The 21,581-nt window shown below is 41.7% G+C and overlaps 1 protein-coding gene across 8 annotated transcripts in view; it reads left to right on the top strand.

The window, feature by feature from the left end:
- Positions 1 to 3,779, top strand: part of OMA1 (OMA1 zinc metallopeptidase) — a 54,107-nt gene extending 50,328 nt beyond the window's left edge. For all 8 annotated transcript variants that reach the window (XM_024571242.3, XM_045204344.2, XM_045204340.2 and 5 more), the window contains one exon: positions 3,326 to 3,779. In XM_024571242.3, the coding sequence (XP_024427010.2) occupies positions 3,326 to 3,511 (186 nt within the window). In that variant the 3' untranslated portion in view covers positions 3,512 to 3,779. The remainder of the gene's footprint in view (positions 1 to 3,325) is intronic.
- The last annotated feature ends 17,802 nt before the right edge of the window (positions 3,780 to 21,581 follow it).

Below are 21,581 nucleotides of genomic sequence, written 5' to 3'. Positions count from 1 at the left end.
GATATAACACAAATTATCCATTCACCTACTGAAGGACAGCTTGGTTGCTTCCAGGTTTTGGCAATTTTGAATAAAGCTGCTATAAACATTTGCTAAGCTGCCTTTTGTTCCCTGCCAGGCACTTAACCTCTCTGGAACTTAATTTCCTCATTTGTAAACTTACCTCATGAGTGCTAAGGATTCTGAGGTTTGAAATTTTGTGGTTGTATAGGTAAAAATCATGAAATATTGTTTTATAAATTATGAATATCTCAGGTATGCTTGTATGCTGATTACATTGTAAGTTGGTAAAGCCCTTTCTGGTAAAAAGCAGTTTGGCCCTATATAACAAAAATTACAATCTGTTCTTAGGCTTTAATCAGATCATTCAGTCTATTTTGGGGGTGTACTTCAAATAAATCCAAAAGGAGGTTAAAAATAGCATCTTTTATTTAAATAAAGATTTTCATAAGATAATTTGTAAAAGCCAGTCAAAACTATAAAAACGATTCAGATGTCCAGGACTGGGGAAATGCAGAGTACTGTGCAGGAGGGCAGGGATGGCGACTCTTCTGGCGGGCGTGTCCCTAGCACTGCACTCATTTTGGTGCTCTAAATACTTGTTGACTGTGAAACATTGAAGAGAGAACTTAAGGAAAAAGGAGGAGCTTTTACTGAATATAAAAGATTATAGGCGGTGACATTCTGTTCTTCCCTTTGTTGCTTTGCGTCTCACATCGCTAAACGCAGCTGCACCAGCTGTTACCTGCTGGCACCACTCTTGTCCACTCTACAGACACCGGTTAAATAAGACCCTAGGCATGTGATGTAACAGCCCTGACAGATCGGCTTCTCACTTGGAAAATATATCAGTGCAGTTCTAAAGGAGTCAAGAGTAGACTGTGTCCCAACTTTGCTACGACAGTCTCAGTTCATGCCTGACGACTCAGTGTAAATCTTAGCAGCGTATCATTTCACTCTCAGAGCTATACTGGTCCAGACAGTAGGTCACCATTTAGCTGAGGGCCTGACTTTCTTCTTACTTTAGTGCTATAGTTGGGAAACATTTTCTTGTTTTTTCAGTGTACTTTAAGGAACATTCACTTAACACACTCAATAGATATAAGATGTGAAATACAAAAAAAATTCAGACAAAGCCCTGTCACCAAAGAATTTCACTTTAATGCTTTTTCCTCCTTAGTTTATTTTGGTAACTCATAGCCTCATTCAGAGTCAGATGTGCTCCCAGATTCAAGTTCCTGCCCTTGCTTTATCCATTTAGAAGGCCCTTTTCTGGCTTGCCTCTGGCTGCACGCTCCCCTATTCTGTGGAACTTCAGGGAATTTACCCATCTGAGAATCTGGGCCCCCATCACATGGCACTCTGGGTCTTTAGGATAATGGAATTCCTTGCCCAAACACTTCTGAGCCTGCTTCCAGGGCCTGTGTGGATCTCTTCCCTTGGGGGGAGAGAGAGAGAGAGAGAGAGAGACACACACACACACACACACATACACAGCCCGCACAGTGCCGATAAGCCAGGGAGGGGAGGAGAAGCATGCAGACAGCAGGCCAGTGGCAGGAGCTGGGGTAGGCTCCCCCCAACCTTAGATGTTCCAAAATTCAAGAATTCTAATTTTGGTACCTGGCCTTTAGGGTCATTTTGAATGTGTGGGAGTATAGAACATATTTTATATAGTAATTAATTAGCTTGATTTACAGCTTTTAGATGTAAACAAATGGTCTCCGAGCCTCCATTTGGATTCTTGCCATGGACTCCACAATTAGCTAAGGCAGGCCTACTCAGAGTAAAACCTAACGTCTTTATTTACCATATCCTAAGAGATAGTACATAATCTGCCCTCACCCGCCAGACTGCATTCTGCCCCTGCTCTACTAGCTTCCTTGCGGCCCCAGAACACCCCAGGCACACCCCCATCTCACCACTTCAGACTGGTGCTGCTGCTGCTTCCTGGTGTGCTTTTGTCCTGGGTGCCCGCCTGGCCTCTTTCCTCCGGTCTTCAGGTCTTTCCCTCCTGTTCCCCAAAGTCACTATTTTGTCAGTGAGACCTTCCCTGGGGAGGCTTCCTTAAAATTTTGTTACTCCCCCAAACGCTGACTGTCCCCTGCCCTGCTTTATTTACTTACCTTAACACGCTGCTATCAACAAGTTAGAGGTAGTAAAAGTGAAACTTTTTCCCCCTAAATATGTTTCTTTTAAAACTCTTCAAAGATGTTTTTTCCTAAAAAAAAATTTTTTTTTAAGTTTTCAAGAAAACTTAAAACTTCACAGGTAAATTTTACTTACTTTAACATGCTGCTATCAACAAGTTAGAGGTAGTAAAAGTGAAACTTTTTCCCCCTAAATATGTTTCTTTTAAAACTCTTTAAAGATGTTTTTTCCTAAAAAAAATTTTTTTTAAGTTTTTATATCTTAAAGTTATTCATGTACCCACCTTAAAGAATCACATAGTTCCTAAGGGAGGCTGATTACTTGAAGCAGTAGGCCTCCCACCCTGCTCACAATTTCAAAGGGGACCATTTTCAACTCCCTTAAATTATTCTTTTGATACTTCCCATCATTCTACATAATATACTTATATTGTTTCTTCCTAACTTCTCAGTTTTAGGCATTATCTACTTACGTTCCCCCAAAGAGGATGAGAATTAAGCACCCCCCCTTATCACTATCATGCCCTGTGCATGTGCACACGTGTGTCTGGCTCTCCCTCTTTCCCGTATGCTCACATTGTGATTTTGGTTGATCAAGGTTTAATGTTCTAAAAACTGTAAGCACGAGTCGCAGCTGAGCTATGTAATGAACTGCGATTAGTTTTCCTTGCGGCGTTTTCTTTTTCTTGGAGTTACACATTGTCATGGCTGTGATTTGCTTACGTTATTTGCTTTTCTAGGTTATTAGCCTCAGTTCCACTACAGACGGTCCCAGTTATGTATATCTTCTTTCAGTATGTTCAGACATCTGTTTTCTACTTTTTTCTTTTTCTTGAAAAAAATCAAAGTCTTCACATCTTTTCTAATCTGAACCATTTTTCTCAGGATTGGCTTGAGTTTGACTGAAATCAAAGAGATTTTTTTTTTATTTCCAATGGAACATTGGGCAGATACAGTTGTTTTTTCCAAATATATTATTACATAAACAAATTTTGAAAATGTAACTATTTACCATGAATTTGTCTGTGGTTCTCTCTTATGTGCTGTAATTAAGATATCTTTTATTAAAAATTATAGAATGTATTCTTATTTTGCATAGAGCATATTAAGAATTATTGCATATATATATTTGTTTTGTATTCTTTTTTGTATTCTGTTGTATCCTTTCTTTATAGGCTCTCAAAATTAGAGAGATCTGTAATTGCCCACCACTTTCTGGACCAGACCCTCGATTAGTGTTCCAACTCACCGTGAAGCATGTTCTTGAAGAGTCAGAGAAAGAGGACCCAAATAGCACTGCGAAGAAACAGAAAGTGGATACTCTTCCCATTCAAAAACAGAAGCAAATACCGTTAACATAAATAGCTGAGAAGAGAACTGGCAATTGAATTGAAATATATGAGATACCGGATATGTGAAGAATACAGCAGTCTCTATTATTTTTATGTTACTTTTTAAAAAAATGTTTGAAATGAAAAAAATTGATATTCACAGTCAAATCATGTATATTACCGGATATTACCTAAATTCTTCTAGGTATTTTTCATGAAATATTGATGTATTCTAATCTATTTTAAAATATCTTCAATGAGGGAAATGTCACAGAATAAATTTATATTACACATTTAACCCTGTTTCGTACCTGCTTTTGATTTGGAAGGCAGACCTCTAGTGGATGAAAAATCAGAATATGTAGTAATTGTTGTTGTAGAGAGCATTTCAGCTGAGCCTAAACTGGGCTTCAGAGCTTGGGTGATTATGATGAACTGGGAAATTGACAATCTAAGGCACCTGTTTATAGAAATTGGTTTGCATTGGGGTGGATCATGTGGTATAGGGGACCTTGGGAGAGAGAATTTCTTGATCCTTACTATGGGCAATGACGGAAAAGGGCTGTAGAAAGAAGCTGAGGAAGCCGCTTTCATAGGAGAGCACAAGCACTACTATCTGTGGTCCAAGTGACAAAGTGAGGGACAAAATGGGAGGGGGAGTCATTTCCTTGTAGACACAGTGTGCTTCTGGTGCCCTGAGGTCTTTTCTAATCTTTTTTAAAATTGTTATTCTATTATGGTTGTTTTCCCCCTTTGCCCTCCTCTGCCCAGCCCACTGCCGTTCCCACAGGCAATCCCCACACTGTTGTGCATGTCCAGGGGTCATTCACACATGTGCTTTTGTCTAGTCTCTTCCCCTTCTTTCCACCATTATTGCCCTCCCCTCCCCTGTGGCCGCTGTCAATCTGTTTTATGTTTCCATGTCTCAGGCTATGTTTTGTGCATTAGTTTATTTTGTTCATTAAATTCTTCTTATAAGTGAGATCATATGGTATTTGTCTTTCACCGCCTGGCTTATTTGACTTAGCATAATATTCTCCATTTTCATCCATGCTGTTGGAAAAGGTAGGAGTGTCTTCTTTCTGTCTGCTTTGTAGTATTCCATTGTGTAAATGTACCAGTTTTTCAATCCACTCGTATACTGATGGCTACCTAGGCTATTTATAGGACTTGGCTGGAAAAAAGCACTGCTGTGAACACTGAGGTGCATAAGTTCTTTTGAATTGGTGTTTTGAGATTCTTAGGGTATATTCCCAGCACTGGAACTGCTGGGTCAGAAGGCAGTTCCATTTTTAGTTTTCTGAGGAAAATCCAGACTGTTTTCCACAGTGGCTGCACCAGTCTGCATTCCCACCAGCAGTGCACTAGGGCTCCCTTTTCTCCACATCCTCTGCAGCACTTGTTTGTTGATTTGTTTATGAAGGCCATTCTGATAGGTGTGAGGTGATACCTATTGTGATTTTAATTTGCATCTCTCTGATGGCTAGTGATGCTGAGCATCTTTTCATATGTCTCTGGACCCTCTATATGTCCTCCTTGGAGAAGTGTCTATTCAGGTCCTTTGACCATTTTTTAATTGAATTGTGTTGTCTTCCCGGTGTTGAATTGCATGAGTTTGTCATATATTTTGGAGATTAAACCCTTGTTAGATGTATCATTGGCAAATATATTCTCCCATACAGTTGGTTGCCTTTTCATTTTGATTGTGGTTTCTTAGCCTTACAGGAGCTTTTTAATTTGATGTAGTCCCATTTGGGTTTTTTTTTTTTCCTTTATTTCCCTTGCCCTAGGAGATATATTGACAAAAATACTGCTGTGTGGGATATTTGAAATTTTACTGCTTATGATTTCCACTAGGACTTTTATGGTATTGTGATTTATATTTAAGTCTTGTATCCATTTTGATCTGGTGTATGGTGTAAGTTGATGGTCTAGTTTTATTTTTTTGCATGTACCAGTCCAGTTCTCCCAACACCATTTATTGAAGAGACTATTTTCATTCCACTGTATGTTCATGCCCCCTTTCTCAAATATTAGTTGACCATAGAGATGTGGGTTTATTTCTGGGCTCTCTATTCTGTCCCATTTATCTATGTGTCTGTTCTTATGCCAATAACAGGCTGTTTTGATTACAGTGGCCTTGTAATATAGTTTGATGTCATGCATTGTGATCCCTTCAACTTTATTCTTCTTTCTCAAGATTGCTAAGGCTATTTGGGGTCTCTTTTGGTTCCATATAAATTTTTGGAGTATTTGTTCTAAATCAGTGAAATATGCCATTGGTATTTTTATAGGGATTGCATTGAATCTATAGATAGATTGCTTTGGGTAGTATGGACATTTTAATGATGTTAATTCTTCCAATCCATGAACATGGTTTATGCTTCCATTTATTTGTATCTTCCTTAGTTTCTTCAGTGTTCTATAGTTTTCCTAGTACAGGTGTTTTACCTCCTTGGTTAAATTTATTCCTAGGTACTTTGTTTTTCTTGTTGCTGTAGTAAATGGGATCTTTTCCCCTAGTTTCTCTCTCTGATAGTTCATTGTTGGTGTACAGAAATGCCATTGATTTCTAACTATTGACTTTGTATCCTGCTACTTTGACAAATTCACTTATTATGTCAAATAGTGTTTTGATGGAGACTATAGGGTTTTCTATGTACACTATCACGTCATCTGCAAATAATGACAGTTTTACTTCCTCCTTCCCAATTTGGATGCCATTTATTTCTCTTTCTTGTCTGATCACTATGGCTAGAACTTCCCATACTATGTTGAATAGAAGTGGTGAAAGCGGACACCCTTGTCTTATTCCTGATCTTAAGGGAAAAGCTTTTAGTTTTTGCCCACTGAGGTTAGCAGTAGGTTTCTGTATGCTCCCTCTATTCCCACTTTGCTAAGTGTTTTTATCATAAAATGGTGATGGATTTTATTGAATGTTTTTTCAGGTTTTTGTCCTTCATTTTGTTTATGTGGTGTATTACATTTATTGATTGAGAACATTGTACCATTCTTGCATGCCTGGGATGAATACCACTTGGTCATGGTGTATGATCTTTTTAATATATTGCTGGATGTGGTTTGCCAATATTTTGTTGAGGATTTTAGCATCTATGTTCATCAGAAATATTGGCTTGTAATTTTTTCTTTGTTGTGTCTTTACCTGGTTTTGGAATTAGGATAATACTGGCCTTGTAAAAAGAGTTTGAGAGTCTTCCCTCTTCTTGAATTTTTTGAAATAGTTTGAGAAGAATAAGAGTTAGTTCTTATTTGAACATTTGGTAAAATTTACCTGTGAAGTCATCCGGATGGTCCAGGGCTTTTGTGTGCTGGGAGTTGTTTGATTACTGCTTCAATTTCTCTTGTTACTGGTCTATTCAGGCCTTCGCTGCTTCTTGATTTAGTTTGGAAGATTGTATGTTTCTAGTAATTTATCCATTTCACCTAGGTTGTCCAATTTCTTAGCATATAATTGTTCATAATAATTTCTCACAATCCTTTGTATTTCTTTGGTATCGGTTGTTCTTCTCTTTTGATTCTGATTTTATTTATTTGGGTCCTCTCTTTTTTTCTTGATGAGTCTAGTTAAAGATTCGTCAATTTTGTTTATCTTTTCAAAGAACCAGCTTCTGGATTCATCGATCCTTTTGTTTTTTTAATCTCTATGTCATTTAATTCTGCTCTGATCTTGATTATTTCCTCCCTTCTCACTCTGTCCTTTGTTTGTTGTTGTCCTCTAGTTCTTTTAGATGTAGGGTTAGGTTATTTGAGATTTTTCTGTCTTATTTAGGCAGGCCTGTAGTGCTTTGAACTTCCCTCTCAGGACTGCCTTTGCTGTGTCCCACAGGTTTGGGTTGTGTGTTCATTTTCATTTGTTTCCAGAAACGTTTTGATGTCTTCCTTGATGTAATTGTTAACCCGTTCATTATTTAATAACATGTTATTCAGTCTCCATGTATTTGAATTTTTTTTCCTTGAGGTTGGTTTCTAGTTTCAAGCCTTTGTGATCTGAGAAGATGCTTGATACGATTTCAGTTTTCTTGAATTTTTTGAGACTTGTTTGTGTCCTACCATGTGGTCAATCTTTGAAAATGGTCCATGTGCTTTGAAAAGAATGTATATTTTGCTTCTTTGGGGTGAAATGCTCTGTAAATATCAAATAAGTACATTTTATGTAGGGTGTTGTTTAATGCCACAGTATCCTTGTTGATTTTTTGTTGGAAGATCTATCCATTTTTCACAGTGGGGTGTTAAAATCCCCTACTATGACTGTGTTGTTGTCAGTATCTTGAAGTCCTCCAAGATTTTCTTTACATATTTAGGTGCTCCTGTATTGGGTATGTGTATGTTTACAATGGTTATATCCTCCTGTTGGACTCTTCCCTGAAGTATTATGTAGTGACCTTTGTACCTTTTTATGACTTTGGTTTTAAAGTCTATTTTGTCTGATACAAGTATTGCTACCCCAACTTTCTTTTCCTGTCCATTTGCTTGGAATATATTTTTCCATCCCTTTACTTTCAACCTGTGTAGTTCTTTTGTTTTGAGGTAGGTCTCTTGTAGACAGCATATATTCGGGTCGTGTTTTCTTATCCATTCAGCTACCCTGTGTCTTTTGATTGGAACATTTAATCCATTTACTTTAGGGTTAGTATTGATAGGTATTTATTCATTGCCATTTTTCCCTTTGTGCCTGTGTTCCCCTCTCTCTCTCTCTCTCTTTGTCTTCATGTTTTTCTCTTACAATGCTGGTTTGGTGGAGATGTAAGCTTTTAGCCTTTTTGGTTTTTTGTCTAGGAAGCCCTTATTTTGCTTTTCATTTTAAATGAGTGCCTTGCTGGATAGAGTTGTCTTGGTTGCAAGTCTTTGCTTTTCATTACTTGAAATATTTTATGCCATTCCCTTCTGGCTTGTAGTGTTTCTGTAGAGAAATCATCTCATCGCCATATCAGAGCTCCCTTGTATGTTACTAGCTGTTTCTCCCTTGCTGACTTTGAGATTTTCTCTTTGTCTTTAAATTTTGCCATTTTAATTGTAATGTGTCTTGGAATGGCCTCTTTGGGTTCATCTTGATTGGGGCCCTCTGTGCTGCCTGTACTTGTATGAATTTTTCCTTCACCGACTTAGGGAAGTTTTCTGTCACTATTTTTTCAAACAGGTTTTCTGTCCCTTCCTCCTTTTCTTCTCCTGAAATCCCTACGATGCGAATATTGTTATGTTTCACGTTGTCCTGCAGCTCCCTTAAACAGTCTTCATTCTTTTCATGTCTTTTCATTTTGTTGCTCTGACTGGGTGTTGTTTTCTACCTTGTCTGCCAACTCACTGATTCAGTCTTCTGCTTTATCCAGCCTGTTTTTAATTCCTTCTAGGGTGTTCTTCATTTCAGATATTGTATTCTTCATGTCCTCCTGGTTTTTATTTACAGTTTCTGTGCCCTTTTTCCTGTTGACGTAGTTCCAACTGAGTTCCTTGTAATTCTCACTGAGTTTCTTTAGCACCCTTATAACCATTACTTTGAACTCTATGTCCAACAAATTGCTTGCCTCCTAAATTTCATTTAACACTCTTTCTGAGGATTCCTCCTTTCCTTTTGATTGGGGTTGTTTCTTTGTCTCCCCATTTTAGGTGGTTCTTTTTTTTTTTTCCTGTGTGTTAGATTTATCTGCGTTGACACCCTGTCTTCACGGTGTGATCTTCTGTGGTAGGAGGCCTGTGGGCCTCAGTGGAGCAGTCTTCTTGAACTCCCAAGCTGGGTACTCTAAGGGTGCCCGTATGCAGTTTATGTGTGCTCTCTTTTTGTAATTGGGTTTTGGTTGTTGTTGGCTCATTCATTGGTGGATTCTCCCCCCAGGGTGGCTGAGAGTCACAACCCCCACCATGTCTTACACTGTTGTACAGGGGCTGCCAAAACAACAAAACAACCCAGCAAACAAAATCCACACCAGCAAAAGCACCGCCCCCCCACTACCACGATATGACCAACAAATGAACTAAGATTAATAAAGGTGAAAAGAGAATAAGAATATTGTACAAAAGGAATAAAGAATATTAGGTGATTAACAGAAAGAAAAATGATTTTGAGAGTGTGGAAGGAGGAGAAATAATAAGAGTAGAGAACAGAAAAAAAGGCATCAAAAAGGAGAAAATAAAATTTATAACATAAATAAAACAGGGAGGGGACAGGGCAAACTGGAATAAGAAAAGAGAAGAGTACGGTATGAGGTTCAGAGAGAGAAAAAAGTCGTGGAAAAAAAGGAACCAAATTGAAGAAAAATAATCACCACAGTGATACACACTACAAAGGAGCAAAGGTTAATAAAGGTGGAAAGAGAATAACACTAAGAAGGAAAAAAAAGATTGTGAGATGTCTAGAGGAAAGAAAAATGATTTTGAGAGGATAGAGGGAGGAGAAATAATAAATCTAAGGGTTAGAAACTAGGCTAAGAAAGGGAGAAAATAAAATTTAAAACAAAAGTAAGACAGCAGGAGGAAGGTGAAATGGGATAGGACAGGGGAACAGTAAAATATGAGATTAAAAAAAAAACAATACCTAGGAATAAAAATGAAGTGCAAAACAACCGTAATATCAAAGACAACTGAGCAAATACTAATAATGGTGACCACATTATTATAAGAAAGGGAAAGATAATGTGAAATGTCTAATGGAAAGAAAGATGGTTTTGAGAAGTTGGAGGAAGGAGAAATAGTAAGAGTAAGGAATAGAAACAAGGTATAGAAAGGGAAAAATAAAATTTAAAACAAAAATAAGAAAGAGAAGGTTGGAGGCAAAATGGAGTAAGAGAAGGGAGGAGTAAATATGAGATTAGAATTTTAAAATAAAAAATAATAAAAATAAACAATAAAAAATAGAAATGAAATAATAGAAACAAAATTGAAGGTGAAACAACATTAAAAAGCTATGCAGGAGAAAAATAGCACAAACAGTGAAAAAGAACGAGGTGCAGTTCATCTCAGCAGAGTCGGGTGTTTGTTGGCCTACTGTCTTCTTCAGGATCCGACCCTGATGTCAACTGGTGTCCCAATCCAGCTTTAGGCAGCCTGTTTGAGGCTACAAGCAGTCCACAGTTTGTGGCTGTCTCCTTCAGGCTTGGCTGATCCTCTGTGTTCTTCCCCCTGGCTTTTGTATCAGTGCAAGGCCCAGGGGTGGTTCATCTAATGTCCGACAGCACCGCTGTCTGTTTTATTTGAAGGGCCAATCTGTGTAAAAGGGTCAGCTCTTTGCTGCTTGGAGTTGATGGCAGCTTTGTATGAGAGCCAAGGCTGGGCTGGGCTCTGAATACCTCTTGCTACACCAATTTCTATTCTCTCTGCTTTGCTATTTTCAGTGGAATAGGGCCTGAGGAAGAGCCAGCATAGCATCTGATAAAAATTTATAAAGGGCTCCTTTCCCCTGCAGATAGGCGCCCAGCCGGGGGTTCTTGAGGCTGGCCTTACTGTTCTGCGGAGTTTGCAGTCCTGCAGGTGGGAGATGGGCATACCTTCCCCTTCCCAGAGGTTTGCACTCTGAGGTTTCAGTGCCCGTGCCTGGCTACAAAGAATCTTAGGTGCTCAGCTCCTGCCCATCCACTGCTCTCACAGGAGGCTCAGACCCAAACCCTCTGATCTGCTCACAGCCCCCTGCTTGCCAGCCACACTGAGTGGGGCCCCACAGTCCCTTCACCACCAGCTCTCCATTCTTCCTGGCCAGCTAGGTTCAGCAGGCATGAACTTCTCTTTGAATCTGGCCTCTTTGCTGTCAGGGCAGCTGTGTACTCATTGGTTTCCTGCTCAGCCACGCCTCTGCTCCCCTCTTCAAACAAGACCCTGTGGCACCCACAGTGCAGCTCTGAGCTACTGCCTGGCTCTCGGTGCACTCCACTTCTCCAAAAGGGCAAAACGTCTTTCTCAGTCAGGTCTGACAGCCTGCCAGTGCCTCTGAGAGTCTTAGGAACTAGAATTTCTTTCTTGGACTCTCCTGGTTGTAACTGCAGCTGTGGACAAGCTGCTTGCTGTATGTGTGCAGCCTGAGTCTCCCAGACTCCAGATGTCCTCCCAAGTCTCTTCCAATTAGGGATGGGAGTGTCTGTGGGTGACTGGGGCCCCCTGCTTAGGATGGGTGGGACCTACTGCGTTTTGTCCTTTTGCTTTCTCCTTCATTACAGGCACCTTGTGCAGGGTACCTTCCCTTCAATTTATAAAATCTTTTACTGGACGGTGCAAAGCCTCTTGTGTACTCTTTGGCTTCAAAAATTCATATCAGCTAAGGTTCTACTCGGTTGCCATCTTCCTCTGCCCTGGTGCCCTGAAGTCTTAACAGAAAGTCATGTCATTTTGGCTCCTTGATGATATTACAGTTTGGGAATCCCAGGTTCTCAAGAGAAGCAGCCACCCTGTTGAGGATTGTACCCAGAGAGGCAGGGACGGTTCTGGCCCTAAGTCGATCTCCCTGAGCAGCAGACGTCAACAAGAGGCGGAAGAAGTTGAGGGAAGAAGCATAAGACGTCCCTAGTGATACCAAGAAATTACTGTATTATATAAATGAGGAAATACGTTTTAAAAATGTGTTATTTATATAATATTATACTTCTAAACGGGTGAGGTCTAGTGATTTGGTGGCTGTATTCCTAAGAGGGACTTTTTTTTGAAATACATTATATGAAATAGTGTCTTAGAAACTATTATTAGAAATAGTTTCATGAAAATGAAAGGGGAAAGAAACTATCTTTTATTGAGTATCTACTATGATTTTAGCCCATTTATTCCACACATCTATAAAGTAGGTTTTATTATCCTTATGTTGCAGTGAGAAGCAGGCTCGGCAAGGTTAAATAACGTGCTCAATGTCTGTCAGCTAGAAAGAACAAAGCTAGATCTGTCTGACTGTAAGTATGTTCATTTCCACAACTTTCAGATTTCTGAAAACTAATCAAGCAAAAGATAAGAAACAAACTCTATTCCCAGTTTGTTAGCTTCTTCATGTGTGGCGTCAATGCAGGTAAACATCTCATAATCATAAAATCAGAGATCACCTATATCCCTGATTTTATTTTGTTGCAGGATGGTCTTCCAGGTCCTCCTCTCAGACCGTTCTATCAAAATTTACATGAGAATCTTGGGCGAGGCAGCAAAGGAGAGCAGGACCTCTCTCCTGCCTATGGAAAAGCCTGTGGCGTCTCGTTTGGGATGTGTCCTGACACTGTTACACTTTCTTAGACAAAATATTTACCTAGTTGTTAAGAAGACACATTCAGAGCCTATTTATGTTCTTCAGGGCTAACTATGTAGATCGAGTGTAAGGAGTTTCTTGATCACACAAGACCGCCCTTGTGAGGAGGAGGTTCAGATAAGCCATTCTCCACGCAGTCATTCTTTACACTCCCAGCGATCGGAGTTCTCGCAGAGGCTCTCCACAATGTGTACACACACTCGGGGAATGTCACCTCATGGTAAACAGTAAAATACTCCATTAGATTTCCCTGTAGATTTCCTGAGAAAACAGTGCGGTGGAGACCCTACACTATTTTTCTCCCATCGTATTTTCACATCTAATTGTATTGTTCAGACTCCCAGAAAACACACAAGTTGACATGTCAGAAAGAGAAAATGTAGAGATAATACGTTTAAGTGCATGTGAAGATTTTTTAAAAACCCGTGGAATCAATAAATGTAAAAGAAATGTAACATTTCAGCTCAGGATTTTAGGAGAAATTAAATAGCAATTGGAATGTGGTATGTAGGAATATATTTTAAGCTGTCTACGGAAATGACATTTGTATGTTCTGCATTTAGTTGTATAACTTAGTGCTTTTCATTGCTTATAGGATGTAGATACTGTTGGCTGGTTAGCTCACTTTTTAGGAGCATGATGCCAGTAAATCTAAGGCACAAATTCAATCTAATATCTCTTATAATATAGATAGTTGTAAGACCGCATCCTCTAAAAGCAGACTCCGGGAGAACATGGATATTTATGGCTCTGTCCCTAATACCTAACAGTTTGGGCACATTATAGACATCAATGAATATTTTACTGATACTGTACACTCAGCATCAATCAATAGGATAACAGAAAGAGGAGAAACACTCAGACTCTGTGAAATTTCTGCCTCTTGGGAGCCACGGGACCCTGGGCAAGTCACTTAAACTCTCTAACCCTCATTTCTTCGTTTGTGAAATGGGGATGATAAATCCGACCTCATAGGACTGATCACACATGATGATTAAGGGAGATGATGTACTGGAAGCATTTAGCACAATGTCTAGAACACCAAACAGTAAAAGTGCTCACCATTTGCTGAATGCCTACTTTGTACCAGGCTCTGTGCTAAGCACTTTTCAAGCACTATTGAACTGCCCTGCAGCCCTGTATATGATAGATCTCATATTGTCCGCCCATTACAGATGAGGAAACCGAAAGTTAGAGGGTGAATGAGACTCGCTGAAGGGTACGTGGTCTATTTTTCTAAGATTATTTTACTTGCAAGACCAGAAAAGGCTCAACTCAAACTCAACTGAGAAAATTTATTGCCTCATCTAACAGACAAGCTGGACGTACACTAGCTTCAGAAACACTTTAGAGGATCATGCTTTCATCAGAGCAAGGGCTCTTTTTCTCGGAAGGTTTTCTCAGCTCTGGCTTCACTCTTCCCTGATGTTATTGAGATGGTTTGTCGGCGGCTCCCAGGGTTATGGGAAGATGACTCAAAGTATGGAACAAAGCTTTCATCACTAACTGCGCCCCCTCGGGAGCACCCCAGAAGCACCCCAGAAGCAATCAGCAGGGCAGAGGATGGGATCGTCCTGACTGGCTGGAGCTGAGGGTGTGTACAGACAGCACCACCCAATCAGCGGCGGAAGGCGTGGTGGGAGACGTGCAACTGCAGGGTCTGCTCAGCGACTGGAATGAAAACTCATTGCCATTTATACTCCTTCAGCAGGCAAAGAAACAAGAACTCCTCGAAGATTTGGTCTGCAATAATGGTTAATCTGAGCAAAAACTACCTAGCCTAAGTTTCACATTGATATGATAGTAAATTTGCATTAGCCCATTTGCTTCACCACTTACAAGATACATTTTTCCGGACCTGAATTATCTCACATCCTCAAAATCAGCCTTTGAGATTGGAAGGACAAGTGGTGTTATTTACTCCTAGGGGAGAAAATTGAAGCTTGGAGGAATTAGGCAAGTTCTCCAAGGGTGCACTTCAAGTAAGTGGCAGCACTGGGATTGCAAGGAGAGGACTCACTGACTCAGAATCCAGCGCTCCGTCAGCTATACCACGTTCTTTGGAGAGGGCAGTATTGTCTCCATTTTGGGGCTGGAAACCGCAGTGCAAAGATATTAAGCAACTGTGCACCCAGCACTACTCAGCGTGCAATGGCACACCTGAGATTCAGACCCTCGTCTTCTGACCCCAAGGCCTGTGCTACTTGTCCATTTACTGCCAGTTCAGTTGGCCAATCTCATAAAGGAAGTGGGAATGAAAAGGGTCCATTTCCCTTCACCCCTCAGTTGTAAACAGCAGGGCCAATACCCTCTGTTTCCTTATTCAAAAACACTCATTTTAATACTCTGACAGGTGGTAAAAATTTCCATTTAAGTATGTTCGTATGCATGAAGGATACAATTACTGTTTATCATGTCTTAATGTGTTCTTATTAGGCTCTAGAGAGTTCCTTAATCTGTGGTAAGAAATACCTGCTACTTCAGTACTGTAAGGAAACCCCTGTTGATGCTGTACCCCTACAGCTTGCCCCTTTACTTCCATCAGAAAACCAATAGTCCTCATAGGTAGGCCAGGGGTTCCCAACCTTTAACCCTGGGCCCCCTCCTCCCCACCCAGGACTCTTTTGACCTTACGTGGCTCTGTGTGCATGGACTTTTACCCCACAACAGTTTCTCTGCCTTGAAGGTTGGAGTGGACTCATGACCAGGCACTCAGAACCGTGGCCCCTTGCTGTGCTGGCTATGGGGTTGAGCTAGTTGGGCACTGGGGAATAGGTCACTGTGTGGTCCTGCTTGCAGGTCTCAGAATTTCTATGATGTCATCAAAGACTAATCGGGACCTCCAGTCATCACGTGATTCTTAATGTTACCAAAATTCCAGCCAAAAGAAAAATTTGTGATTTTAATTAGTTTGGGTAGCCTAATTGTGTGAGAGAAAATATAAAGTTTTTAGTTAGGCTCTCTAAACCCTTAAGCATACCTGGCAGATTCCCAATGCCATCTTCCCGAATCATGAGGGCCCTGGGTCCTTATCCAGTGCAGCACAGGTCAACAGTCAGATTTTCTTTGTTCTTCTTCAGAATATAAAAGTGTGGGGGAACTTTGCCTGCAGAGCCCCCCATCTGCCATGGATGAGAGTAAGTCTACCAAGATGTGATCTGCTTGGGGAGGAAAGGTGGCCAGTCTCTCAAAGGAGAAGGACCAAGAGCCTTTTCCTCAATGGGCTTTTATTGGGTTCAGTTTGCACAGGAATACAGGTAAAGCTCATCAATCATTGTCAGGCAGTAAGGATCAAACAATATATAGCATTCAAAGAACTATGAGGGCTTATTCTGAGTCAAGGTCAACTAGCTAAAGGGCTATAAAACTTTGGGGAACAAACTCATTTCATGCTTGGACCCTTATCAGAAAACTGAGGACATTCTTAGCAAACAGGTTTCATAGGGTTTTATGTATTCTTTTTTAGGCCTGATTGCCCTGGGGAATCCGCCCTTTTTAGCACAGGGCTGCACCACCCTCTGTCATTATTTCAGGCTTAAGTCAGGCAGGGGAAGTAAGGCAGCCAAGAGATTAAGAGACTTCTTGCAGACAGAATGAGGATGCAGGCTATGTTATAGCTGAGGGGTAAGGGTCCATCACCCCCTTTTTCTATAGCCCCCCAAGTCCTTCTCCGAGGGCCTCTTGGTGACCATGCCTGTCTTAGGTTGTCCCTCCCTTAAGGAATCTTACCCATCATTGGCTAACTGGTCAGGCTCAGGGCCAAGCAGGGTAAAGTAAAGTGGTGAGAGGTGGACCCCCTGCCAGGGAGATAAGCTTAGTCTCCTTAGTGGCTTATGGTCCCAGGGTCTCTCACTCAGCCTTAGCCATGGAGGTTTACAGCTTCTGAAACCAGGCAGGAAGGTTCCCAACATAAAGTAAAACTAGATGTATTAATTTTGACCAATATATCAAATATGGCCATATTTTTATAGGTTAGGGATGATGGATGTTCTACGTAAGGGTTCTATTATTCTGCATTTAAAGATATATTTTAAAAGTAACTTATTTTGGCACAGAAAAAAGCATGTTGAACTTAATTTTTCCACAACTAGTCCCCTCTGATGTTATTGTGGCCTTGAGAGAAGTAAGGGCAGCAGGCCAGTCTTACTCTCTTCCTTGGGAACATGGGATAGTAACGTGTGCCCTGCCTACTTCCCAGGAAGTAATGTATATATGCTTTGTACAATGTCCAAAATGCTGTACCCTTGCTGTTTCTTATATTCTATCATTGTCTTAGTCTGGCCTATAAGATTACTAGGAGAGGTCATTTCCAAATGGATTGTTACCAGACAGGAGCCTGGCCCTGCGTGGGTCTGCATAGAGCCAGCTATAGTGCGTGGGTTCTTGACTTCCTGTAGGAAAGATTTCACAACACGAGTCCAGGTGACCATAAGGATCCATTTATTAAAGCTGGGGACAGTGAAACAAGGAAGGGCCTAGCATAGAGGAAGCAACAGGTGAGCCTAGGCTGGGATGCCTTCGCTCACTGGGAAGTCAGAGAAAGGGGGGCTTTGGGGACAGGTTCAGGGGAACAGCCTGGGACAAGCTGCCAGCTGCTCATTGCCCTAGAGTTTAGGAGATGCATACCTGTGGAAAAAAAATTGGGGGAAATGGCACTGGCTGCTCCCAGAGGGAGAGTGACATGCTGCTGTGTCCTTTGTCTTGAGGCTTAATCTTAGGGGAGGTCTCAGGGGAGGGTTTCAGCAGAATATTCATCAGTTCTCCAGGAAGTGTTCCTGACTTCCATCTATTTCTACATTCTGATGCTTAGATCTAGAGAAATAAGGTACGTGTTGTTCCTGGAATGGCCAGCCAATTCTCCAGATGATGGACTTGGAGAGCTGGAACTGTTTGTTGAGCCCTACTAAAGACATGATACCATAACCTTTCTATCCTTTTAATCCTCACAGAAGCTCCTCAAGGCATGGGTCTCTCTGTCAATTCATGGGTAAGGAAGTGGAGGCTCACAGGACTTGGTCCAGGAACTCCACTAGGTTTGTGAGTCTCAGAAGCTCTTACTGACTTTGGCAACTTTCTCTCACACAGAGAACATGAAAGCAGTTGTCCAGGCTACCTGGGAAACATTTATTTGAGGTCCTTCCTTTGTTCTAGTGCCCAAGGCTTTTCTCTTGCTCTGTAATCTCTGAAACTTTCCATGATCACATCTCCAAACATTTCCCAACACTCATCTCTTGCCGTGAGCCAACCAGTAAACTGAAAGGTGTTTATGAGGAAGGCCCAGGAACCCTCAGGAACACAAATTGGCACATAGTACATGCTCAAGGAATTCAAGTCCAAAGAGTGAATGAATGTGTATATGAATGAATAGAAACAAGCACACAATAGGAGTTACTTGAATGCTTGAGACAGTTTGGGGGAGTCCTTTATTTATAATACAGTGAAGGGAAAGTCTTACCCAGGTACCCAGGGGTATTTCTACATAACTTCCTCCTGGTACCCAGGGTTCTAAAGCCTCAGCTCCACTCACAACCACTCCATGGTGGGGGACAGCAAAATTCCACCAGTCTGCATTTTCCAGCCACTCACTCACCCGATTCCCTGCTTCATTATTTTTTTTCATAGTACTTATCTCCATCTGAAGTCAAAATCATTTGACACTATGGCTACCCAAAGTCATTTGGGGCACCAGCTTTGATCTGACCTACTCACAATGAGCTAACTCCTTTCAAGGGAACTAGTTTAGGAAACAATGGAGGATTTGAGATCTAAAGGTCTAAGTTCAAACCCTGCCTTCTTTACCAGCTGTGTGATAGGTCGCGTCACTTTGCTGCCCAGAGCCTCCGCTCGTCCTCTCCTGTATGTTGTGGAGGTGGAAATCCCTTCACATTGCACTCAGGCCGGCCCCTGGCCTCGGAGCTCCTTGAGGGTAGTTCTGTCACAGCCATCTTTTTTTATTCTGGATCCAAAGCACTGCTCAGTACATGTTTATTACGTCAGTATAAAGAATAGTAAGTAGCATTACCTTTTAATGTTGGCAGGCAAATTCCTCACAGTATCAGTCTCCACAGTTCTAACAGGCTAACCTTCTTACATTCTCACTTAAGAGCTCAGCCTCCACAGTCAGACCTGGATTTGAGGCTGACTCATTCTGGGTACATTACTTTACCCTGTAAGGCTGTTTTCTTCTTCTAGAAAATGGCCATAGTAACGGCTGATGCTTCGTGGGGTCGGTGTGAAGACCAAGTGTATGCCCAGTGCTCAGCCATTTCCTGACATATAGGAGGCACATATAGAGAGTGAGTGTTAGGATTACTGGTGAGGCCACACCCACGGGCCCTCTGCCCACCTGAGCTCACCTGAGGCGGCAACAGAGAGTCCCAGTGCTCTTCTCACCTTGCTGCTTTCTTCTCTCCTGAGGGATCTTTCTGGCACCTCAGGATTTCACTCAGCCACAAGAAGGGACACCCCAGAAGTGCAGGGGGGTTCACTCTCCTAGTGTGTCCCCCAACCAGTGGAGGATCAGAGTCAGTAGGTAAATGTCTCATCCTCCTGAGGTGATTCTGGGGTGCATTCCAGTTTGTCAGAGGATCCCCCGTGGGTCCCCTCAGTTGCCTACAGTTTTAACACACTTTAATGCCTACCGTATTGGCTTTTCCCCCTTCCTCACGTATGCTCCCTCAGATCGCTGCCAAGTAAACCAGCTAGTGCCTCCCAACCTTACTTAGTGCCTGTCTTACAGCCTGCTTTGGGGGGACCCCAAACTGTGGAGTTAGCTATCAAACTTTATTATTCTTATTACTACTATTATTGAATCCCCATGATGGCCCACTTAACGGGTGAAGAAACTGAAGTTCAGAGAGGTAAAGTAATTGGCTCATGGGTATACAGCTGGTAGTTCTAATAATCCTTAACTCTCTGGGTTGTTTTGAGGAAGTAGTAAGTCAGCTATCAGATATAAATGGGCTTGGTAAACTATAGTATAGGGCACGAGTTCCTTGTTGTCCTTTCATCGCCCCACTTCTTCTAATGGTGACATGGCAAGTGACCCTCTGATGCCCTGAGTAGCGACAAACACAATAGCTAGTCATTGCTTTTTCAGGCCACACAATCAGTCTCTAGAGCAGCCCACAGTTTGAACCTATTATCTGTGATTCATTGGCTCTGGATCCAGAGTGACCCTAATAGCCACCCATGCAGTGGGAGTTTTGACTTGGAAGTCATAGTCCAGGCATAAAGTGGTATTTACACACACGTGACAGCTCATCCAGGAGGAGAAGTGTATCTAACAGCCAGACAGATGGCAGAGGAACACTTACTGGCCTCATCCAGAACACAGGAATCTGTCGGGCGTTGACGTGTGAGGGAAACGCAGGCTGGGAAGACAGACCAGTCTTGGGGAGGCCTACTCGGCAGCACTCAGCCGTACTCTGCCGAGGTCATGCAGGTCGGATTGTTCTGGAGATGCAGTCACTAACCACAAGCTCAGTAACCAGGGCAATAATAAAGCCATCATTCGTTACTGAGACCTCTTATAAGCCAGGCCCTGAAAGCACTTAACGTGCATGAGCTGCTTGATGCCTGCAACAGTTCTGGGAGGTGGATTAGATTGTCCCGCTTTATGTAAGAATGAAGGAATTGGAGCCCAGAGAGCCTGAGCGACTTGACCCAGGCCTCACAGTTTGGACTCTGTCACCCTTTCAAGGTCGTGGACCCCAAATTAATGCCTTCTGGAGGTGCGAGGGGTTGGTAGGTTGGCTTTTTGACTGGTTGGTTTATAATGCATGAAATTACAGTGTGATGTGGAGAAATGTCTTTCAAATCAGATGGACCTTAGGCAAATTACCTCGCTTTCCCAGGACTAATTTTACTCCTATCGTACATTTGGCTATAACACGGCCCTCCACCCCCTCCCCGAGCACCTGTGAGAAGCTAGCGGACTTATGCCAGTAGGTGCCTGGCACATGGTAACTGAGCACTACTTGCTATTTCTCTTTCCCTCTCAACCTTGTGGCTCATAGTCCACTTACTTCCAAAGATGATTTGCAAAGGCAAGTTGGGACCAAAATCCGAAAGGAGATATACTTCTTGCCCGGCCTCAAATTATTTAGATCATTTTGTAAGTCAGAGAATGCCGATAGACAAATATAAGACTTTTCAACAATAGTCTTTTGTTTTCCACTCAGAATGACACTAAGAAATAATCAGGCATTACTTGCCCCGGTTTCTTTGCCCTCTGCTGGTAAGGTCTCTGTCTTTGAGTGAAGAGCCCTCCTCACCCCCAGCCCCTTTGACATGGGAAGGACAGACAAGCTCCCCTGTTTGAGCTCAGTAACCACGACTAGTCCCTGACTCTCCCCCTGGAATAGAACTGCCTCTTCCACTTTTTACCCAAGATATTGATAAGATACTGATTCAGGCTAAATTTTTAAGTGAGGTTCATAATAAGTAATAATGACAAAAATAAAATAAGACAAAGAAACAAAAATTAAAATTAAAGTTTTTTTTATACCAAGGATATGAGGGTACTGCTTCTGGGAGAAGATGGTTTGGTGAGGACAGATAAGACAGAAAGAACTATTTTATTCCTATTCAAGACTGAGGCTAATGTTCACACAAGCTGTACACTGCACACCTCTGGAGGTCACTACCCACCCAGGGTACAGTGTGCCTAACACCCCACAGAGCTATACAGCAAGGCGGCCCTCCCTATCATGTCTTCATCTTTTCTGTCACGGAGCATGATCATCAAGGTAGAACATAATTAAGGGTGAACTGAAATTCTAGGTGGGAGAAGAGATGGCCAGAGAGAAGTTAGATGCCTTTATTAATGTTTATAACAATATTAGGCCACACTAATAGCTAATACTTATGGAC

The sequence above is a fragment of the Desmodus rotundus genome, chromosome 3, assembly GCF_022682495.2.
Source record: "Desmodus rotundus isolate HL8 chromosome 3, HLdesRot8A.1, whole genome shotgun sequence".
NCBI lineage: Eukaryota > Metazoa > Chordata > Mammalia > Chiroptera > Phyllostomidae > Desmodus > Desmodus rotundus.
The sequence above is the reverse complement of the archived record's forward strand: the minus strand, read 5'-3'. Positions and strand labels throughout refer to the sequence as shown.